At 42.9% G+C, this 22614-nt stretch overlaps 2 protein-coding genes across 4 annotated transcripts in view; both read left to right on the top strand.

The window, feature by feature from the left end:
- LOC311138015 (E3 ubiquitin-protein ligase NRDP1-like) overlaps positions 1 to 7751 on the top strand; it is a 34761-nt gene extending 27010 nt beyond the window's left edge. The window contains exons 4-7 of one of the 3 annotated variants that reach the window (XM_084172660.1): positions 2828 to 3099; positions 3441 to 3576; positions 3754 to 3857; positions 6907 to 7751. In XM_084172660.1, coding sequence (XP_084028786.1) covers positions 2828 to 3099; positions 3441 to 3576; positions 3754 to 3857; positions 6907 to 7261 — 867 coding nt within the window. In that variant the 3' untranslated portion in view covers positions 7262 to 7751. The remainder of the gene's footprint in view (positions 1 to 2827; positions 3100 to 3440; positions 3577 to 3753; positions 3858 to 6906) is intronic. The other 2 variants (XM_084172662.1, XM_084172661.1) reach the window with 2 other exon arrangements.
- Positions 7752 to 12653: 4902 nt separating this feature from the next.
- Positions 12654 to 22614, top strand: part of LOC311138107 (diacylglycerol kinase alpha-like) — a 24839-nt gene continuing 14878 nt past the window's right edge. Inside the window, exons 1-7 of the mRNA XM_084172769.1 lie at positions 12654 to 12771; positions 14702 to 14843; positions 20598 to 20674; positions 20792 to 20936; positions 21220 to 21294; positions 21472 to 21521; positions 21690 to 21764. Of these exons, the coding sequence (XP_084028895.1) occupies positions 14735 to 14843; positions 20598 to 20674; positions 20792 to 20936; positions 21220 to 21294; positions 21472 to 21521; positions 21690 to 21764 (531 nt within the window). The 5' untranslated portion in view covers positions 12654 to 12771; positions 14702 to 14734. The remainder of the gene's footprint in view (positions 12772 to 14701; positions 14844 to 20597; positions 20675 to 20791; positions 20937 to 21219; positions 21295 to 21471; positions 21522 to 21689; positions 21765 to 22614) is intronic.

The raw sequence follows: 22614 nt of genomic DNA on the forward strand, positions 1-22614 counted from the left end.
TGTCCTTGATGATCTTTTTGGCCTTCCTGTGACATCGGGTGCTGTAAATGTCCTGGAGGGCAGGTAGTTTGCCCCTGGTGATGCGTTGGGCAGACCGCACCACCCTCTGGAGAGCCCTGCGGTTGCGGGCGGTGCAGTTGCTGTACCAGGCGGTGATACAGCCCGACAGGATGCTCTCAAGCCAAATTTCTTCAGCCTCCTGAGGTTGAAGAGGCGCTGTTGCGCCTTCTTCGCCACACTGTCTGTGTGGGTGGACCATTTTGGATCGTCAGTGATGTGTACGCCGAGGAACTTTAAGCTTTCCACCTTCTCCACTGCGGTCCTGTCGATGTGGATAGGGGCGTGCTCCCTCTGCTGTTTCCTGAAGTCCACGATCAGCTCCTTTTGTTTTGTTGACGTTGAGTGAGAGGTTATTTTCCTGGCACCACTCTCCCAGGGCCCTCACCTCCTCCCTGTAGGCTGTCTCGTCATTGTTGGTAATCAGGCCTACTACTGTTGTGTCGTCTGCAAACTTGATGATTGAGTTGGAGGCATACGTGGCCACGCAGTCATGGGAGTACAGGAGGGGGCTGAGCACGCACACTGTTGAGGATCAGCGTAGTGGATGTGTTGTTTCCTACCTTCACCACATGGGGGGCAGCCCGTCAGGAAGTCCAGGACCCAGTTGCACAGGGCGGGGTTCAGATCCATGGCCCCGAGCTTAATGATGAGCTTGGAGGGTACTGTGGTGTTAAATGCTGAACTATAGTCAATGAATAGCATTCTTACATAGGTATTCCTCTTGTCCAGATGGGATAGGGCAGTGCGATGGCGATTGCATCATCTGTGGCTCTATTGAGGCGCTATGCAAATTAAAGTGGGTCTAGGGTGTAAGGTAGAGGTGATATGATCCTTAACTAGCCTCTCAAAGCACTTCATGATGACAGAAGTGAGTGTTACGGGGTGATAATCATTTAGTTCAGTTAGCTTTGCTTTCTTGGGTACAGGAACAATGGTGGACATCTTGAAGCAAGTGGGGACAGCAGACTGGGATAGGGAGAGATTGAATATGTCCGTAAACACTCCAGCCAGCTGGTCTGCGCATGCTCTGAGGACACGGCTAGGGATGCCGTCTGGGCCGGAAGGCATTAGAGAGTTTTACTCACGTCGTCCACGGAGAAGGAGAGCCCACAGTCCTTGGTAGCGGGCAGCGTCGGTGGCACTGTGTTACCCTCAAAGCGGGCGAAGAAGGTGTTTACCTTGTCCGGGAGCAAGATGTCAGTGTCCCCGACGTGACTGGTTTTCCCTTTGTAGTCCGTGATTGCCTGTAGACCCTACCACAAACGTCTCGTGTCTGAGCTGTTGAATTGTGACTCCACTTTGTCTCTGTACTGACGTTTTGCCTGTTTGATTGCCTTACGGAGGGAATAACTACACTGTTCGTATTCGGCCATATTCCCAGTCACCATGCCATGGTTAAATCCGGTGGTTCGCGCTTTCAGTTTTGCGCGAATGCTGCCATCTATCCACGTTTTCTGGTTTGGGTAGGTTTTAATAGTCACAGTGGGAACAGCGTCTCCTATACACTTCCTGATGAACTCAGTCACCGTATCCGTGTATTCGTTGATCTTATTCTCAGAGGCTACCAAGAACATATCCCAGTCCGTGTGATCAACACAATCTTGAAGCATGGATTCCGATTGGTCAGACCAGCGTTGAATAGACCTTAGCACTTGTACTTCCTGTTTTGAGTTTCTGCCTATAGGAATGGAGGAGCAAAATGGAGTTGTGATCAGATTTTCCGACGGGAGGGCGGAGGAGGGCCTTGTAGGCATTTCTAAAAGTCGAGTAGCAGTGGTCCAATGTTTTTCCAGAGTTAGTACTACAGTCAATGTGTTGGTAGAACTTCGGTAGCGTTTCCCTCAAATTTTCTTTGTTAAAATCCCCAGCTACAATAAATGCGTCCTCAGGATATGTGGTTTCTAGTTTGCACAAAGTCCAGTGTAGTTCCTTGAGGGCCGTTGTGCTATCGGCTTGAAGGGGAATATACACGGCTATGACTATAACCAAAGATAATTCTCTTGGGAGGTAATACGGTCTGCATTTGATTGAGGTATTCTAGGTCGGGTGAACAAAAGGACTTGAGTTTCTGTATGTTATCACAATCACACCATGAGTAGTTAATCATGAAACATACACCCCCACCTTTCTTCTTCCCGTAGAGTTATTTATTCCTGTCTGCGTGATGTACTGAGAACCCAGCTGGCTGTATGGATGGGGACAGTATATCCCGAGAGAGCCATGTTTCCGTGTAACAGAGTATGTTAAAATCCCTGATATCTCTCTGGAAGGAGATCCTCGCCCTGAGCTCGTCTACTTTATAATCCAGAGACTGAACATTGGCGAGTAATATACTCGGAAGCGTGTAATGTAGTGGGACTGTGGTGGGAACGGCTATTGTCGCCAACAGAAGCTAGCCAGCCCGTCGCTAGCTTAGCATCATTCAGTGATCTCATCACTAATGTAATCTACTGATGTCATCAGTACCGTCACCCCTGCATTGATGAGGACTTCACACACAGCAGAACTGCTATCCCCAAATGTAACCATACTTGCTGTACTCCCTCCTTCACTGCAAATGGCTTTAGCTTTTTTATCGTGCCCTCAGCCTCTTGTCATTCCAAGAATTTGATCTTTGAATTAAAATGTATCTTTCTGTCAACATGTTTTTAACATCAAAATGGTCATATATTATGTTTTATATAGAAGAAGAAAAATTCTGGAGCGGGTCTTTAGCGTTTGCTCTCCATTTTCTTCCTGTTTGTGTCCCCCCTCCACCCTCCCTTAGGCCCCTCACTGTGAGCACGCCTTCTGCAATGCCTGCATCACCCAGTGGTTCTCTCAGCAGCAGATATGCCCCGTGGACCGCAGCGTGGTGACACTGGCCCACCTGCGCCCCGTGCCCCGCATCATGCGCAACATGCTCTCCAAGCTGCAAATCACCTGCGACAACGCCGGCTTTGGCTGCGCTGCTGTGCTACGTCTGGACCAGCTGCAGTCGCACCTCAGGGACTGCCAGCACAACCCCAAGAGGCCCGTCCAGTGCGAGCAGGGCTGTGGGTGAGTGGGGTTGGCTCCAACAAAGGCGTTCCCCAAGCTCTATTTTGGGGCATGTTTTGTTAATCATTTATTTAAATGATATAGGCAAGCAAAGCTGTTAAAAACTGAACGTCATCTATATGAGGGAGTATGAGCACAACCCAAGAGGGGGGTGAGAATTGGGTTGGGAAACTCTGCTGTAGGCTGTAGGTGAGTGATGCTACTGGCTCTGGGTTAGTGGGTCAACAGGGCTGTGTGTGCAGGGTATTGGCTAAAGGTTGTAGTTTACTGGGGCTGTGGGGGAGTTGGCTGAGCTAAAAGGCTGCTGATGAGCTGTTATGTCCTCCCTCTTCCCCCCTCAGTCTGGAGATGCCTAAAGACGAGGTGTCCAGCCATAACTGCATCAAACACCTGCGCAGCGTGGTGCAGCAACAGCAGGGCAAGATCGCAGACCTGGAGAAGGCCTCTGCTGAACACAAGCACCAGCTAGCGGAGCAGGTTTGTGTGTGTCTGTATTTGTGCGTGTCCGTGCGTGCTTATGTTTGAGTAAGTGTGCTTTCACTGGTGTGTGTGTGTGTGTGTGTGTGTCAGTGCCTGTACATTTTAGTCGATCTGTGTGATGTTTTCGTCAGCGTGGTCTGCTAGCCCATTGTGGTGTCTCCTTTCTGCCTCCAGAAACGGGACATCCAGCTATTGAAGGCGTACATGAGGGCCATCCGCGGTGCCAACCCCAACCTGCAGAACCTGGAGGACACCATTGAGTACAATGAGATCCTGGAGTGAGTGGATTATTAAGCACTGTGGTGCAATACAGAATTGCACAGAACACTTCACAATCAGACAGTTTAACTTACTACGCTGTAGAGGGCGACAGATCATTGCGGCGCGGTCAACATTTTTCATGCTGCGGGCGGTCAGACAGACAACTTTGGGATTCAAATATTTTTGGGTCCCGCAGATTAAGGCTACTTTTGAAACGGTTGTCTTTCTGTTTTGTATGCGTTAGCCAATCTATTGTATTAAAATCACCTCTGTCGCACTATTCACACACACAAACACACACACACAATTCCCTGCTTCAAATTCAGTAGCCTATAGGCTACCTCTCCTAGTTGGGCATTCAAGATCAAGTGCGCTTATAAGCCTATACAGTACCTTCAGAAAGTATTCACACCCCTTGACTTTTTCCAAATTGTGTTGTTACAGCCTGAATTTAAAATGGTTTAAATTGAGAATTTGTGTCACTGGCCTACACACAATACCCCATAAAGTCAAAGTGGAATTATGTTTTTAGAAAATTGTACAAATTAATTAAAAATGAATAGCTGAAATGTCTTGAGTCAATAAGTATTCAACCCCTTTGTTATGGCAAGCCTAAATAAGTTCAGGAGTAAAAATTTGCTTAAGTCACATATGTTGCATGGACTCACTCTGAATGCAATAATAGTGTTTAACATGATTTTGGAATGACTCTGTACCCCAAACATACAATTATCAGTTGAGCAGTGAATTTCAAACACCGATTCAGCCACAAAGACCAGGGAGGTTTTCCAATGCCTCCAAAGAAGGGCACCTATTGGTAGATTTTAATATATATATATATATGCAGACATTGAATATCCCTTTGAGCATGGTGAAGTTATTAATTACACTTTGGATGGTATATCAATACACCCAGTCACTACAAAGATACAAGTGTCCTTCCTAACTCAGTTGCTGGAAAGGAAGGAAACCGCTCAGGGATCTCACCATGAGGACAATGGAGACTTAAACTCTGTAACTGTTTTAAATGGCTGTGATAGAAAACTGAGGATGGATCAACAACATTGTAGTTACTCCACAATACTAACCTAATTGACAGAGTGAAAAGAAGGAAGCCTGTACAGAATAAAAATATTCCAAAACATGCATCCTGTTTACAAAATGTGGAATAAGTCAAGGGTCATGAATACTTTCTGAAGGCACTGTATGTGTGGTCTCAATTAAATGAGTGGGTGGAGATGCACAGCGCAGTTACAGGGATTTCTTTGCCATTTTATTTTTGTGTGTGAGAAAATTACAAAAACAATGAATTTATCAGTACTGATTTTGTTTGAGCAAAAGAGCACAACATTAGCCGTGGCAAAATGCATAGAATTGTAGGAAATTAGCTTTTAAAACTGCAACATTTTCTCTCAGCTCCATGGCAAAATGTGTAGAATTGCAGGAAATTGGCTTAAAAAATTAAACAAGGTCGACACCGCCAAGATGGGGGGCCTCTAAAATGTTATCTAATATTCAGCCGGCACTACCACACCCACCACCTAAGCCCCTTTTTGATGCAGAAAAAACCTTTCCAAGGAAATTAACATAAATATGATTAGGCTACGGTGTCTAGAAATAAATATTGATAATGGAATGAAGTGGAGGGTGCTCAACCAACGTGAGTCAAGGTGCAACCAAAAAATGCTATCATTTAAAAGGAAAAGGCGCGACGTTGCACCTTTCCCTTTTTATTTTGTTTGTTTTTTACCGCCTTTTTCCCCCCAATTTCATGATATCCAATTGCGATCCAATTACGATCTTGTCTCATCGCTGCAACTCCCCAACGGGCTCGGGAGAGACGAAGGTTGAGTCATGCGTCCTCCGAAACATGACCCGCCAAACCGCGCTCCTTAACACCCGCCGCTTAACCCGGAAGCCAGCCGCACCAATGTGTCGGAGGAAACACCGTTCAACTGACGACCGAAATCAGCCTGCAGGCGCCCGGCCCGCCACAAGGAGTCGCTAGAGCACGATGAACCAAGTAAAACCCCCCTGGCCAAACCCTCCCCTAACCCGGACGATGCTGGGCCAATTGTGCGCCACCCTATGGGACTCCCGGTCACGGCCGGTTGTGATACAGCCTGGGATCGAACCCGGGTCTGTAGTGACGCCTCCCACTCGGGAGGCGCACCTTACGCTTTTTATTAGCCTAAATATTCATATCCATTTATTGGTCTATGCCGCAAATAGTCCCGCTCCTGAAAGGTGGGCTATAGGCTATGCAAAATGTAAGAGAAAGTGCAAGTGTCCACTCATCATTCTTGCTGCTTCAAGTTCAGTAGCTTACCTCTCCTCTCCTAGTTAGGTGTGCGAGATCAGGTGCGTGTGTGGTCTATTAAATAGAGCAGGCTATATGCATGGGCAGAGCAGCACGTGGCACTTATCTTTCCAAGGAAATGTACTTCCTAAATATGATTAAGCCATAGTTTAGGCCTACTACATTGACTGTAAATAAATATTGATCACCCATATTTGTCTCTGCCTGCAAATCGTCCCGCTCCTATTAAGGTAGGCTATATTATACAATAAACGTAGTTTAAGAGAAAGTGCAAGTGTCCGTTCTCGTTCCAACTCTCTTTCAAACTACGTCTAGCCTAGTGGCTGATATAGCCCAGTACCTAATACTGATAGCCTAATATAATGGACCACTTGAGAATCTTTGGTAATTTAACCTATTTCTTGGATTATTTTTGCACATTTTGAGATTGCCTATAGGGCACAACATTGCTGGGACCATGGCTGCTCAGCGAGCTGCGTCACATATGCCTAAAATAACATTTGCGTGACTGCGGGCGGGTTCGGGACCAGTTCTTGTGGGTGGGAGTTGGACAAAAAGCCAGTGGGAGCAGGCAGAATGCGGTATGAAAAGCTGCAGGAGGTGGATGAAGAAATCAGTCCCGCGCAGACCTCTACTATGCTGCAACACTTTCCACTTTTGAGGCATATTCATGAATTATGATGATTATAATAACCATCATAATATCCCAACTCTCCTCTCATCCTCCCCTCTACCTCTCCTCCTAGGTGGGTGAACTCCCTCCAGCCGGCGCGCGTCACCCGCTGGGGCGGCATGATCTCAACGCCGGACGCCGTCCTCCAGGCGGTCATCAAGCGCTCGCTCATCGACAGCGGCTGCCCGCCTTCCATCATCAACGACCTTATCGAGAATGCCCACGAGAGGAACTGGCCCGCCGGCCTGGCCACACTGGAAACGCGACAGATGAACCGGCGCTACTATGAGAATTACGTGGCCAAGCGTATCCCGGGGAAACAGGCGGTGGTGGTGATGGCCTGTGAGAACCAGCATATGGGGGAGGACATGATCCTGGAGCCAGGCCTGGTCATGATCTTTGCCCATGGGGTGGAGGAGATACTATGACCCGGCTGGGGGTGGCGGAGAGCAGAGAAGGAGAGACTTCTGACTAACCTGAACTGAACAAAGGAGAGGAGGGAGCAGCTGATGCTATGACACTTATGGCTGCGTACAAAATGCCACCCTATTCCCTATAGGCCCTGGTCAAAAGTAGTGCACTATATAGGGTATCGGGTGACATTTGGAACGTAGCGTATGACACCGTAAGAGCAGGGGAAGATCCTATGACAGAGACGGGATTAAAGAGATATGACACCAATAGAAGGCTTTAGAGGGGAAACCATGACAAATCGGGGGGTAGGGTAGTATCGAGTGGGGGTGATGGAGGGACAGGTAAAAGTAGTTGGGGTCTCCAACTAAGAGGGTAGAGGAAATGGAAGTGAAGGGTAAACATCCTGAAGGAGACGTTCTAAGTCAGGATTACCCCGCTCTCTCTGCCTTAAACACATGTTTTATTTAGAGAAAAGAAAACTAACATGGACTGATCAGTCATAGGAAGAAAGAAGCAAGATTGTAGCCTAATCTGCCTTCTCCCCGCCCCCTCTGCTGCTGACAAAATATCAGATTGGCTGACTATAATGCGATGACTCATCCCATGGCTTCCAGTTGTGTATGACTCATAGAGAATGATAGAGGCCTCTAGTGGCCAAAAGGCAGTATTAGCATGGGCAGCGCCATTGAGGCTTTCCACCATTTTAATGTTGTCAACTGGATGCCTCAATGGCGCTGCCCATGCTGTCACAGACGCTATAATGGCACAGATACAAAGATGAGTCCTCTATCTCTATGGTGTGACTTCATCAGAAACTCATCTATCAATAATAAAGCTAACATATATGCCGTCTAAGCATACTTCAGTACAACATCACAACATTTTGATCATTTTTGCTTGAATATTTTTTCTGAGACGATCTCTGTCAGACTTCAAGTCAACACATTTCTTCAGATTGTAGTGAAGAAAGCTCAGGACCCCTTTGAGACAGATGTTTTCTTTAGCTCTCTGTATCTATTACCATGGTCTTTCTCTCCTACCTGGGCCAGGAAATGTGGGTTATTTCCTGCTTAAGAGAAGGAATGCATGCTGGGATTGGTTAAGTGAATCCTATTGGATGTGCTCCGCTGTATGTGTGCCCTGGGAGGCACATGGATCGGGGAAACTGCTGAACATAAACACAGAGTACGTGGATCACCATTGTTTGCAAGGATGTTTAGTTTGGACCAACTACATTTCCCATCATTACTGCATCACACTAATATCATGATGGCATCACCTTCCTCTTTGTCAACAACAAAGCTCCTTGTTCCTCCTCAGGATGTAGACCTGATCAAGAATGTCACTCAAAAGGTGGCAGAAGGAGTAGTGGATGGACAGTGCCCTGGTGAAGACTGTGGACTTGGAATTATTATATATATTATTTTGATGGACTTGAGTTTCATGCCTTATGTTTTTGTAAAGTTATTGTTGTGTATTTGATTTTCGGAGGTATTGAGTGTCCTATATAGAACTTTTTATTTTATGATGCTATGTATATAGTTGGTTTGAAGTGGGTCCAATTGTATGAAAACAAATACTTCTTCTCAGATGCTACCAAAGCATTTATCCACAGCAATTATGTAAAAATTAACATCAACCAAAATACTTATTTTTCGTTAAATTATTTTAATTTGGTTTACCTCAGTCATTGTCAAATAGCATATAACTAACACACCACCGTATGTCATGTAGCTTATTCTAATATTTTGTGTTCAGTCATACATAAAGTACTTCTCTGTTGCATGGGTGATTTGTAATCTTGTTCCCGGATGAGGTTAGGTGATTTGTGACCCTGAATCCATCACCACAGTTAGCAAGGATTTTACTGATACTATTTTTCTTAACAGTTTGGAATATTCTGGCTTAAATCATTCAAACAGTGATAGTCTACTGGCATGCTTTCATTTCAGCATTTTTATTGATTATTGCATAACTCACTTGTTCGTTTGAGAACAAAACTATTGATTGGTTTAACTTCCAACCACCAACTAATGAACACAAGTTCACACACACATTTTACCTCAGTTTATTCTGGAAATGAATTACATTCAATTCCTGGGGTGACAATAAAAATGGACACACACACTCCGAGGAAGCAGTTGAAGCTAAACCAAGGTCTAGACTCCTCCTGAGAGCTGCTATGAAGCTGGAACCTAGCCTTAATCCACTTCCTCACTCTGCATGGCTGGCTCTCTTTGCTCTGTCAGTTAGGTGCCTTGATATGATACATGTATGGGACTCAAACTCAGGTCCTGAAGGGGCTGTGTGTCGAGCCAAGTATACATCTCAAACCGTTTTTTTTATTTCCTTTTAAAGGTATTGAACTCTTACTTCTTTTGGATACCCAAATCAAAGGCTTGTAAAGTGATTTGAAGTAATGTGGTTAGTGAGATGAGATCACTAAGTAGCTTGTCGAGCAGAGGTACACACAAACATCCCTCCAAGACTTGTTTCAGTTCCTTGCTTTTGTTCTTTGTAGTGTTATGTGGCTTTGTCACCTGTGCAGCTTCAGTTAGAATCAATGGTATGAATAGAGAGCTTCTGTGTTCTTTTCTTAGAGGATGGATGAACTACAATACTGTACTTGAAACTAAAAGGAGATGGTAAGAATGTTGATAAAACTTCTGAATAATTAATGAAGGATTAATGGCTAGACCCTCCACTTTACTATTCAGAAATGTAGAGAGCAGTGTGAGACTGGGCAAATATGTATTTTGATGTTAAATACTGCAATCTTGGGTGTATTTACTAGGAACCAAATGCAAGCAAATGGGTCAAAGCGAGGCGGGACTGACCTGAACTTCTCCAATAAGAAGGGCTTGGTTTTAGTTTCAATGTTTTCCATTGCAAAACTTTTTGCTATGTGCCCTAATGAATACACCACTGTAGTCAAGAACTGACTGGGGTGTATTCATTATGTCTTGCAATGGAAATGTTTACCGTTTGAAGCAAACGGGGAGGGACCTACCTGAATTTGTCCAATAGAAAGTCGTTTTCATTGCAAAACATTTTCCGTTTGCAGTGAACGGGTTCAACAGACATAACATTTGCAACAGAATCCGTGTAATGAAAACACATTTTACTTTTTTTTTTTTAAACACCCGTCGCTGCCTTTTTTGCTTATTCATGTGCATTCTTGTGAATGGTTGTGTGTTACTGTGATGATGACAAACTGACTTGATGATAATAATACCACAGAACTGGGGAAGAATTACACATTTATTGTAAATTTAAGATTGATTGTAAATAGTTTGCTATCATATCAATATACATATACTGAGGCACTTCCATTTCTGTATCTATCCATGTCAATTTTGATTTTGTGAGATTTGTGGTTTCATTAAAAGCAGATAAGAATTCCTGGTGGTTTGTAATGTTGTATTGTGTTAATTAATTTTATTGCAAAACGTTATATGGGGAAAAAATATGTAATTCCAAATACAAGGGGAAATCTTTCCCCATGTCTCAACTTGTTCATGTATTGAAGTCATATTGATGATGAAATATTCCACCTGCTTTTTATTTATTTGTTATTAACATCAAATATAACAAAATATACAGTCATACTTTACAACACAGTATACAAAAAATAAACGTTATACTCAGGGGTATACACATTTAAACAAAAATACATAAGGCTTCACAGGTATTTTACAATTTTCTTTTTTTTTTTTTTCAGTTCCATTTAAAAAAGTAAGAATCTTGGCTTTTCTTTAGCCCACTTGTATTTATGTATAACATATTTACCATACATAAAGAGATTCATTATGCATATTATGTTCAGATCCAAATCCTGATTATTAAATAAAAGTAAAATATCTTTACCATCAAGCTGAACCCTATCACCAGTTGATCCCAAAAATAAATGCTCAAGATCTGTGCAAAACATATTTGTACAAATACAATCATAGAATAAATAACCGTTTTCAATTTGACAAAACACACTATATCAAATGTTTATCTTGACAGTACCTGGTTAACTGAATAAATGAAGTGAATAGTTTTAAAACAAGTGTTCCATCTGCCCTGTGATTGTAGCCTGTCTGACGCGACCCACGTGACTCACAGCGCAAGGAGAGCTGGGCTGTAATCATTAGTCCAAACAGTTGTAAAACGTCAACGAGAGTTTCTATTGGACAAATTTAGGTAGGTCCCTCCCCGCTTCGTTCCGTTTGCTTCCATTTAAGAAAGGTTTTGCAACAAAATCGGCGTACATCCATTATATTGTTTTTTTGATGAAGAGTCTCACCCTTCTCACGTGTATTTGGGTTATATGAGGTTCCCTCTGAGAGCCTTCGTGCCCAAACCCATGCAGTGTGATAATTGTAAATTATTTGGTCATGTGTATGTAGACGGGAGGAGTATTAAATGCCAGATGAGTCTAAATGCTGCAATTGTGGTGGTGAACATGCACAGACTTTTCTGAAGTGTCCCGTTAGGGTGAAGGAGACAGAGGTGGTAAGAATAAGGGCTGTCCAGAATGTCTCCTATCCAGAGGCGTTGAGAAGAGTGTAAGAAAGGCGTGAAGTTGAAGAAGTAATGGTAGTAGGAGTAGAGACACAAACTGATGTTCCATGTCAACAGAGGGATCCTGACATGTTGTATGTTAAGAAGGTGGACTTTGTAGCGTGTATTACTTTGGCTATCAACTGTACAGCGGAAATCGGAGAAAATAGGCATTATTGTGAGTGCGGCTGAGCGTTTTCTGGGACTAACGAACTTTTCTGCAGAGGCATTACAAGGAATGCTGTCGATGAATGTTCTGCCCTCAAAGGCACATGAGCCTGTGTAGGGATGAGATTTGAATGTGACTGAAGTAGTGGGACTGGGATGGTTGTTATTTTTGTATTTTGTATTATCTCAATACTCCGTACAGTAGGTGGCGGCAATACACAAATAGGTGTAGTCTGCCATAAAACTTTTAAAGAAAAAGAAGAACACTCGGCGTAATAAATACAACCCTGTTTTCAAGTTAGGTGTTAACCGGACTACTGTGATTGTCCCCATATTGTAACAAGGTTGACAAAGAATTTGCTACATTCTATTCTTCCTCACCTGTCCACTCGATAACAATGATTCCGTGGCTCTTGTATTTTTAATCTGTAGTATCCTATTCTGTCAGTTATCCATTGTCAAAAGTCAAACGCGAGAAGGGCCCCCTCCTGTCCCAATGGATTACGTTACACCCTAAATTACACTCTATTTCCCACAATCTAAGCAGGAACTGTCCTGTAATATTGTCACCAAGGCGGTGCTAGTATAATTGTCGCAAACGGCAAGCCCTTCACCGCCCGCTAATCCCTTGGTTTTATATAATGCCCTAATACACTAACAACATCTGATCACTTAGCTGTGGCCATAGCAGTGGCGTAGCCGTTCTAACCACCCATATTCGACCGAATTCTACGGTGGACAGCGGGTTTCTTTCGGGTCCACTTGTCCCTCATCACCACAGCCATCTATTAGGACGCACTTCACCAAAGTAAGCTGTTCTTACATTACCTTACAATTGATTCGTCTCCACCTATAAGCAATGAGTGTAGCCTACTGAAAGAGCAATAACCACTTGTCGATAATATGCAATGTGTAGGCTTATTTATGTTGTATTATTATTTTCCATAAAATGTCAAACAAAATATTTCTCTATGCCTACACATCGTGATGCAGCGCAAAGAATGGGGACACCGCGCCATGGACTTGTTTGACTAACAACGTTGGAACTGATTTAGGTCACTTTAGTCTACACTGTAATTTTATGTTCGACCGGTAAGACTTCCAATGCATCCATTGTCATTATTTCTCAACTCAAGTTTGTATAAATATTGGTTGGATCTGTGTAGGCTACATATGGAATGACTTACACAGAACACAATAGAGTTTGAATCTAAAAGAATACGTTCCATATAAAAGCAATTTTAAGGAAAAGGTCTGCTTGTGCTTTTCATACCTTCTGCACAGACCGGTTTCCCTACCCTTCCCACTATTTCCTCATGGGATCCTGCTTTGTCAAAATTGTTGACTCAGGTGTCTAGGTAAAGTGTAGGTGACTGATTGACTAACTCATTGTATTTGATCCTTGAGTCAGCCATGCATTAGGGATTTACATTTTAGTCATTTAGCAGACGCTCAGAGCGACTTACAGTTAGTGAGTGCATAAATTTTTCATACTGGCCCCCCGTGGGAATCGAACCCACAACCCTGGCGTTGCAAGCACCATGCTCTACCAACTGAGCTACAGGAGGCCCTGCCACAACTTCATCTCCTCAGCCAAGATCAAAGCTGGTGTCAAGAATCATGATGTTGCTATACTGCAGCCCACTACTGTATGTCAGCAGCTTTTCTCAAGCAGGGTTTCTAAAATATTTAATCTGACATTACTCTGGTAATCCAGTACAGGATATTACAGGATGTACCCTGTCAAGATAGAATGAAACCAAATCAGGTAGTTAAACAATGTACCCTTAATCCCAATGTTTGACAATTAACCCAAAACCTTCAAGCCTCTGAACAATGTCCTGAACAACATGCCTCTTAAATTTTGTATTTTCTCTTTTTGTCCTCTTTGGGTAATGTAATCTATTGTCAATTACATTCATACAAAAAAGGATACCTCTGGAAAGTGACTTTAGGTCTATGTTGTTGATGCAAAAAAAAAAAAAACATTGAACGTGTGTAGACTTCAATTGACTTAGTGACATCCTCATTGATCAAATGTAGTTATGAAATGAGCAGCAGTATGCATTATAGTCTGTTGTTGATTCTCTCTAAGTCATTTGATTTTCCCCAAAAGTTTCCAGCCCACTGGAACAAAGTACTGACGTAGAATAAATACTTATTTTCCTTGGGTGATGAGAGTCATTCTCAAGGGATTCCCTTAATTGGAAGAGTATGTAGGTGCCAGGTTTGTGTCATGAACTGAAACGCTGCTGGGTTTTTCACGCTCAACAGTTTCCCGTGTGTTTCAAGAATGGTCCACCACCCATCCAGCCAACTTGACACAACTGTGGGAAGCATTGGAGTCAACATGGGCCAGCATCCCAGTCGAACGCTTTCGACACCTTGTAGAGTCCATGCCCCGACAAATTGAAGCTGTTCTGAGGGCAAAAGGGGGGAGAGGGTGCAACTCAATATTAGGAAGGTGTTCTTTATTTTTTGTACACCTAGTATGTGTGATGCAGCGCAAAGAATGGGGACAAACCTGTTTCGTGGGACGTCACGCTCACTATTCATAGATAGTTGAGAGTTGTGACATTCACTATATCCCCTTCTTCGCCGACTTGGTAATTTACTGCTTCTGGACTCAAAGTGGACTAATTTATTTTCCCTTTTTTTATTTATACTTTATTTTATTTTTTGGGGGGGGATTATTCTTTTTTCACCTTCTCTGTCACTCTCCCGTCTCTCTCCCTCAGTCTCTCTGGCCAGTGTGGGAGAAACTGGCGACCATGGCGGCTCCAGAAACAGCTCCAGACCTAGCTAAAGACACAGCTACAGACCCAGACGGGAGGGATTTGAGCCCTGTGGACTTCATCCAGCTGCAGCAGTACATGGAATGTGAGTGCCATTTTTTTTATTAAAAGGAAAGGTGGGTCAGATACAATGCTAATACCATACTTCTAGAATTAACTTCCACAGTCTGTGGCTCTAGGTCTAATGGACCTGACGAAGACCTAGTTGGGTAAAATTTTTATCCTATTGAAGTAAGTCGCTTTGGATAAAAGCGTCTGCTAAATGGCATATTATTATTATTAATACTTGGGAACCACCACCTGGAGGCGCATGCGTATACCGATAGGACGCATGGGGAGTGAGTAGGTATTTTTTTGTACTGTCAAAACTGGGATTTATATGTAGAAGCCAGACAACATAGTTTAAATTAAGCCTCTAAAATCAATAGTTCAATATATCCCCAAACAACCAGGAGAGAGTGAACGGTCAGTTATATACAACAGCGAACCAATCTGTGGGTAAAGCGACGCTGCGACTCAAACTCAACAAGCCATGGCTTCCCTTAGAGGAAAAGACAAGGAACATATTGGAGATGCAAATGAGAGCAATGAACAGCTAAAGGATATCCAGGAAAACATTGCTAAAATACTCTCTATGCTATCCAAAACAAATTGACTGTTACAATTCGTTGTTAAAAAAGTAGATTTGCTCGAAAGGAAAGTCATTTATTGTGTCAGATAGGCATACACAGGGTGGGCGTGTGGACGAACAGGACAACAAAATTGGCCTTCTGGAAACAAAGGTTAAAACTTTAGAAGATGACCTGGACCAGCAAGAAAACAGAATGAGACAAAACAACGTGAATATTGTCCCTACCGGAAGACAAGGAAAAAAGAGACCTTTCCAACTACATTTTAGTCATTTAGCAGACGCTCTTATCCAGAGCGACTTACAGTTAGTGAGTGCATACATTTTTTATTTGTTGTTATTTTTTTCATACTGGCCCCCCGTGGGAATCGAACCCACAACTCTGGCGTTGCAAGTGCCATGCTCTACCAACTGAGCTACACGGTTACGGCTACGTGATCAAGCTGATATTGGAGGAGCTTGGCTTGGATGTGTCACTGGAGGCTCTGGAGCGATGCCATCGGATCGGATGGTAATCTTTAAGCTGTGGATCTATCAGACCAAAGTCAACATTCTGAAGGCACAGGGGGGGAAAGGAGATCAAAATCCATGGCCGGTCCATTCGATTTGTCCAGGACGTGTCTGCTAAACTGAGGAAAAAAAACAAGTAATTCATTCTGATCAGACAGTCACTGGAGGAACTCTGATTCCCGGCAGTGCTGTGGGTATGGAAGGGAACACAGAGGATGGTGTTCAAAAGCGCAGCCCTGAACAGGATGCAGGAACCCCTTCCAGTTGAAAGAGCCGAATGACTAGAGGAGAGGAAGAATTGGGAAAAAAGTGAAAAACACTCAAGGCTACATACAGTGATACCCAAGACCAGCTTATTGTAAATGGATAATATTCCTTCCCCCTTCCCCCCCAATACAATCTAGACTGTTGTCCCCAAGTAACTGTTCTTCTCTAGGAAGTAACAACATAATTAGCAGATGCCAATGAGATACATGGACATTGAAAAGACGATTATAAAAGAGGAAATATAGCATGTATGTCAATAATTGTCAATAATTGTTCTATGGATGTGAATGGGCGGGAGGGTGTGTGTGTGTGTGTGTCGGTGCATGTGAATGGGAGAGTGAAGCAGGGTGAATATGTGTAGGAGGGCGGGAGAGAATGGGTGTGCGGAGGCATAGGGTATGTTGTGTGTGAATGAAGGAGAATGGATGAGTACGTAGATGTAAAGAGGGGTGTAAATATGTCTGAGAAGAAGGAAGGGGGTAAGGATGGGAGGTTGGGATAAGCTTGGCTTGGGTGGGGTAAAGGGGGGGAGAACTGGAAGGGGGTGGTGGAGAGGGATGGATTTGGTTTCGGAGTGAGTGAAGGAAGGACTTAATTTTATTACGATGTAATTTTATTTCTTATATTGTGATTGGCAAACCCGCTGTAAAATGAATAAGAGTTCTGGACAGATTAGGAAAGGATGTTGAATCATTATTATTCCTTGTTTGTCATTATAACTAAGATTTAATGGTGGTTATTGGTGAGAAGGGAGAGGGGCTTTATCTGGGGGATTGGGATGGGGTGACTGGGAGGGCATCAGACTCTTCTCTGAGGTGTACGTGGGGCCTCCACTCATCCCATTTCAGTCTCTCGGTGGACCCACTCTCCCCAAGTAGACCCCAACCAGCCACTATACTTTAATTTATAAGGTAATACAAGCTGGCCACAGTACTTAAGTGGCAGTCTTTCTCCAATGTATGAACAAATACATAATCCACCGTTTTTTTTGGTACATTAGGAAAGGAGTTGGAGCTTAAAAGCCCTAAAAAGGCATAGCGCCTCAATTACAAAGACGAACATTGCTTTGTTTTTTGGTGTGTGTATTGTTAAATGTCAGCTCAGCCCACATGCCCACTCGCTCTATATATACAATGTATACAATAACTATGTATTTATACTATGATATATGTATATACAGTACCAGTCAAAAGTTTTGACACACCTACTCATTCCAGGGTTTTTCTTTATTTTTACTATTTTCTACATTTTAGAATAATAGTGAAGATATCAAAACTATGAAATAACACATAGGAATCATGTAGTAACCAAAATAGTGTTAAACAAATCAAAATATATTTTATATTTGAGATTCTTCAAATAGCCACCCTTTGCCTTGATGACAGCTTTGCACACTCTTGGCATTCTCTCAACCAGCTTCATGTGATAGTCACCTGGAATGCATTTCAATTAACAGGTGTGCCTTCTTAAAAGTTAATTTGTGGAATTTCTTTCCTTAATGTGTTTGAGCCAATTAGTTGTGTTGTGACAAGGTAGGGGAGGTATACAGAAGATTGCCCTATTTGGTAAAATACCAAGTCCATATTATGACAAGAACAGCTCAAATAAGCATGAAGGTCAGTCAATACGGAAAATGTCAAGAACTTTGAAAGTTTCTTCAAGTGCAGTCGCAAAAACCATCAAGCGCTATGATGAAACTGGCTCTCACGAGGACCGCCACAGGAATGGAAGACCGAAAGTTACCTCTGCTGCAGAGGATAAGTTCATTAGAGTTACCAGCCTCAGAAATTGCAGCCCAAATAAATGCTTCACAGAGTTCAACGTCAACTGTTCAGAGGAGACTGTGTGAATCAGGCCTTCATGATCAAATTGCTGCAAAGAAACCACTACTAAAGGACACCAATAATAAGAAAGACTTGCTTGGGCCAAGAAACACGAGCAATGGACATAAGACTGGTGGAAATGTGTCCTTTGGTCTGGTGTCTTTGTGAGACGCGGTGTGGGTGAACGGATGATCTCTGCATGTGTATTTCCCACAGTAAAGCATGGAGGAGGAGGTGTTATAGTGTGGGGGTATTTTGCTGGTGACACTGTCTGTGATTTATTTAGAATTCAAGGCACACTTAACCAGCATGGCTACCACAGCATTCTGCAGTAATACGCTGTCAATGACTACATTTCCCATGCATTTTGCTATATTTCCTATTCAAACAAATTTCATGTACAGTGAGGGAAAAAAGTATTTGATCCCCTGCTGATTTTGTACGTTTGCCCACTGACAAAGACATGATCAGTCTATAATTCTAATGATAGGTTTATTTGAACATTGAGAGACAGAATAACAACAAAAGAATCCCAGAAAAACGCATGTCAAAAATGTTATAAATTGATTTGCATTTTAATGAGGGAAATAAGTATTTGACCCCTCTGCAAAACATAACTTAGTACTTGGTGGCAAAACCCTTGTTGGCAATCACAGAGGTCAGACGTTTCTTGTAGTTGGCCACCAGGTTTGCACACAACTCAGGAGGGATTTTGTCCCACTCCTCTTTGCAGATCTTCTCCAAGTCATTAAGGTTTCGAGCCTGACGTTTGGCAACTCGAACCTTCAGCTCCCTCCACAGATTTTCTATGGGATTAAGGTCTGGAGACTGGCTAGGCCACTCCAGGACCTTAATGTGCTTCTTCTTGAGCCACTCCTTTGTTGTTGCCTTGGCCGTGTGTTTTGGGTCATTGTCATGCTGGAATACCCATCCATGACCCATTTTCAATGCCCTGGCTGACGGAAGGAGGTTCTCACCCAAGATTTGACGGTACATGGCCCGTCCATCATCCCTTTGATGCGGTGAAGTTGTCCTGTCCCCTTAGTAGAAAAACACCCCCAAAGCATAATGTTTCCACCTCCATGTTTGACAGTGGAGATGGTGTTCTTGGGGTCATAGGCAGCATTCCTCCTCCTCCAAACACGGCGAGTTGAGTTGATGCCAAAGTGCTCCATTTTGGTCTCATCTGGCAAACTTCAGACGGGCATGTATATGTGCTTTCTTGAGCAGGGGGACTTTGCGGGCGCTGCAGGATTTCAGTCCTTCACGGCGTAGTGTGTTACCAATTGTTTTCTTGGTGACTATGGTCCCAGCTGCCTTGAGATCATTGACAAGATCATCCCGTGTAGTTCTGGGCTGATTCCTCACCGTTCTCATGATCATTGCAACTCCACGAGGTGAGATCTTGCATGGAGCCCCAGGCCGAGGGAGATTGACAGTTCTTTTGTGTTTCTTCCATTTGCGAATAATCGCACCAACTGTTGTTGCCTTCTCACCAAGCTGCTTGGCGATGGTCTTGTAGCCCATTCCAGCCTTGTGTAGGTCTACAATCTTGTCCCTGACATCCTTGGAGAGCTCTTTGGTCTTGGCCATGGTGGAGAGTTTGGAATCTGATTGATTGATTGCTTCTGTGGACAGGTGTCTTTTATACAGGTAACAAGCTGAGATTAGGAGCACTCCCTTTAAGAGTGTGCTCCTAATCTCAGCTCGTTACCTGTATAAAAGACACCTGGGAGCCAGAAATCTTTCTGATTGAGAGGGGGTCAAATACTTATTTCCCTCATTAAAATGCAAATCAATTTATAACATTTTTGACATGCGTTTTTCTGGATTTTGTTGTTGTTATTCTGTCTCTCACTGTTCAAATAAACCTACCATTAAAATTATAGACTGATCATTTCTTTGTCAGTGGGCAAACGTACAAAATCAGCAGGGGATCAAATACTTTTTTCCCTAACTGTATGTTTTCATGGAAAACAAGGACATTTCTAAGTGACCCCAAACTTTTGAACGGTAGTGTATATATAAAATGAATATTTGGGGAGCATTATACCAGACAGTGTGGATGTACTTTTTGTTCTACATGATCCTCTCTAATCCAGCATGCACCTTGAACCAATGTTTTTATGGATGTTCTCATATGACTCAACTAAATCTAGGGGTAATGTTCCAAGAGGGTGAACAGGGAGACTGCACGAAAGGGTACTGCTCCCTTGCCTCACTGGAGTTTCATATAGTCAATCGAATTTCAATCAAATGTATTTTATAAAGCCCTTTTTACATCAGCAGTTGTCACAAAGTGCTTTACAGTTACCCGGCCTAAACCTCAAAGAGCAGCACTAGAATGGAACCCAACAGGCAGAGGTTTTTAACTCTTTAAAGGGGCGTCTATTTCGCCTGTCAGATGTCCTGTGTATTTGTTTGTTTTATTTTACATCTTCTGCTGGTGGTTTACGTACTGCATCTTATGCCCTGTTGTAATTGGATTTTCAAATGTATTGTTGCCAAAACATGTATTTTATCATTTAGACTTTTCTGCCAGTCCCATATCTAGCTTATCTTTATATGCTTGTATCCCCTGTGTTGACCTTCAGTATTGTCCTCTATGCAGATGGCAGTCTGAGAGTGAAAGATGTGATGAAAGAGTTCCATGCAGGCGGGCGGTTGGTCCAGCACAGATTTGGAGAGGTGAGCTTCAAGAGGGCCTATTCCTACCATGTCCCATCCTTCTGCCATCACCCTATGTTGACTGGAGATTACACCACACAACCCTTGTTGTCTCTAATGTTCTGTTTGGAATCTCAGCGCATCGATGCGGTGGGCTTCTCTTTGTTCCTCAAGACCTATCTGGAGGCGGACGACTTTCCTGCTGATTTCTGCCAACGCCTTTTCCGCTACTTCCAGAATGCAGAGCGAGACGTTTATATGAGGAGCCCTCCACCCAAAGGGGGTGAGCCCCACCATCCCACCAACTCTTATATATTATTACTGTGTATGATATACAGTATATCTATGTATAATATCATGTATATGATATGTCTAACTTATACCTTTAATGTCCATCAATTGCTCTTAAAAAGTGAACGCATTGATGTGAACATTCATGAGTTTACGATATGTTGTACTTTGATGCATACTATGTATGGCTGCCTGCTTGATTATGGGGTCTGTTGATATGATATATAAGTTCCAATTGCTAAACATCTGAATAAAGTCCTGGTTTTGTCTCTCAGGTGGAGTGTACCTCAAAGATGTATCTTGTTACTTCTCTGTGTTGGAGGAGGGACAGCCGCGAGACAAACTGGAATGTGAGGACTGAGTAGCCTACTGTCTTTTCACCAATGGAATTCTGTATGATAGTTTGTATTCCATGATGGGTTGATCTTTTAGCTGCTTTCAATTGACCAGTGAGGAGAGACAAGGAGTGAGTGAAAACAAAGGATTTGTTATTGATTTACTCATTTCATGACCTGTTGTGCTTTCAGTTACTTTCAAACTTTACGACAAAGATGGCAACGGACTCCTGGACAGCTCAGTAAGTGACTGCAACTTGACTTAAATGTACTTTCTGTATTATGAATACATTCTACTCGCAAATTAAATCAAGGTGATGTAGTGTACACTGTACAGTGTTGTAGTGAACAGTAGGAGTTGTGAAAGAGTACACGTCTCCATAATAATCTGTGGTTTTACTCTCAATAAGGAAGTGGATCGGATCATCACCCAGATGATGCGTGCGGCAGATTACCTGGGCTGGGACGTGACAGAACTCAGACCGGTAAGACATCCACTTACATACCTGTCAACTATCCCTATGGGAATACTCACTGGGTCATATATTTAAGCGAAACATTTCACCTGAGGGGTATACCACAAAGCAGCATCAAGGAGTTGGCCGGTGAACTTGCCTAAATATTCTGAAATTGCTTTTTTTAAGATAATCTTGAAATGGGCATGGTCTAATTGACGCAACAACCAAAAACATATACCTTAGTTTAGCTTTCTTAATGAATCAGAAAATCTACAGTTAATTCTGGTTGTTTATCAAAGATGGCTGGCTATAGCTTATTGATTCTGCTTTGTAGTATACCCCTGAGGTTTCAGGGAAAGGTAAACAACAGTGTTGATGTTGGAATTATTATGCCTTTCTTTTTGATTGTCGGGGCAAACATTATTTTCATGGAAAGAATTAGACCACATTAATCTAAATATACACTCTCTCAAATTGTTTTGTCTCACCACAGTAATCTAGTTAGTGGTCTTTATTGAATTGGGCCCAAAGCCTCCACCCAGCACCCAGTTACAGTCCTTGTGCAAGTTCCTGGTTAGAGAGTTGTAGTGAATAGCGATGAGAGACTAATGTTAACAGTATTTAGGTACAACACTGCATGTTGCTTACACTTGACATTCCATCAATTATAATTATCAAAAAAGAGATTAGAGATTATCAGATAAGAGATTGCATACTTAATATTTGTCAGGTGAGAGTTTATGTTCTGCAAGTGAAAGTCAATTTAATCTACAAAATGAAATCTGAAGTGATGTCCATACATGGAAATTAAGCTTCCAATGAATTAAGTTAAGTGGGTCCAACATTTGATATACTGTAATTTGGTTTGAGGGTTGAT

This window comes from Coregonus lavaretus (assembly GCF_964263955.1).
Source record: "Coregonus lavaretus genome assembly, chromosome: 12".
NCBI classification, from domain to species: Eukaryota; Metazoa; Chordata; class Actinopteri; order Salmoniformes; family Salmonidae; genus Coregonus; species Coregonus lavaretus.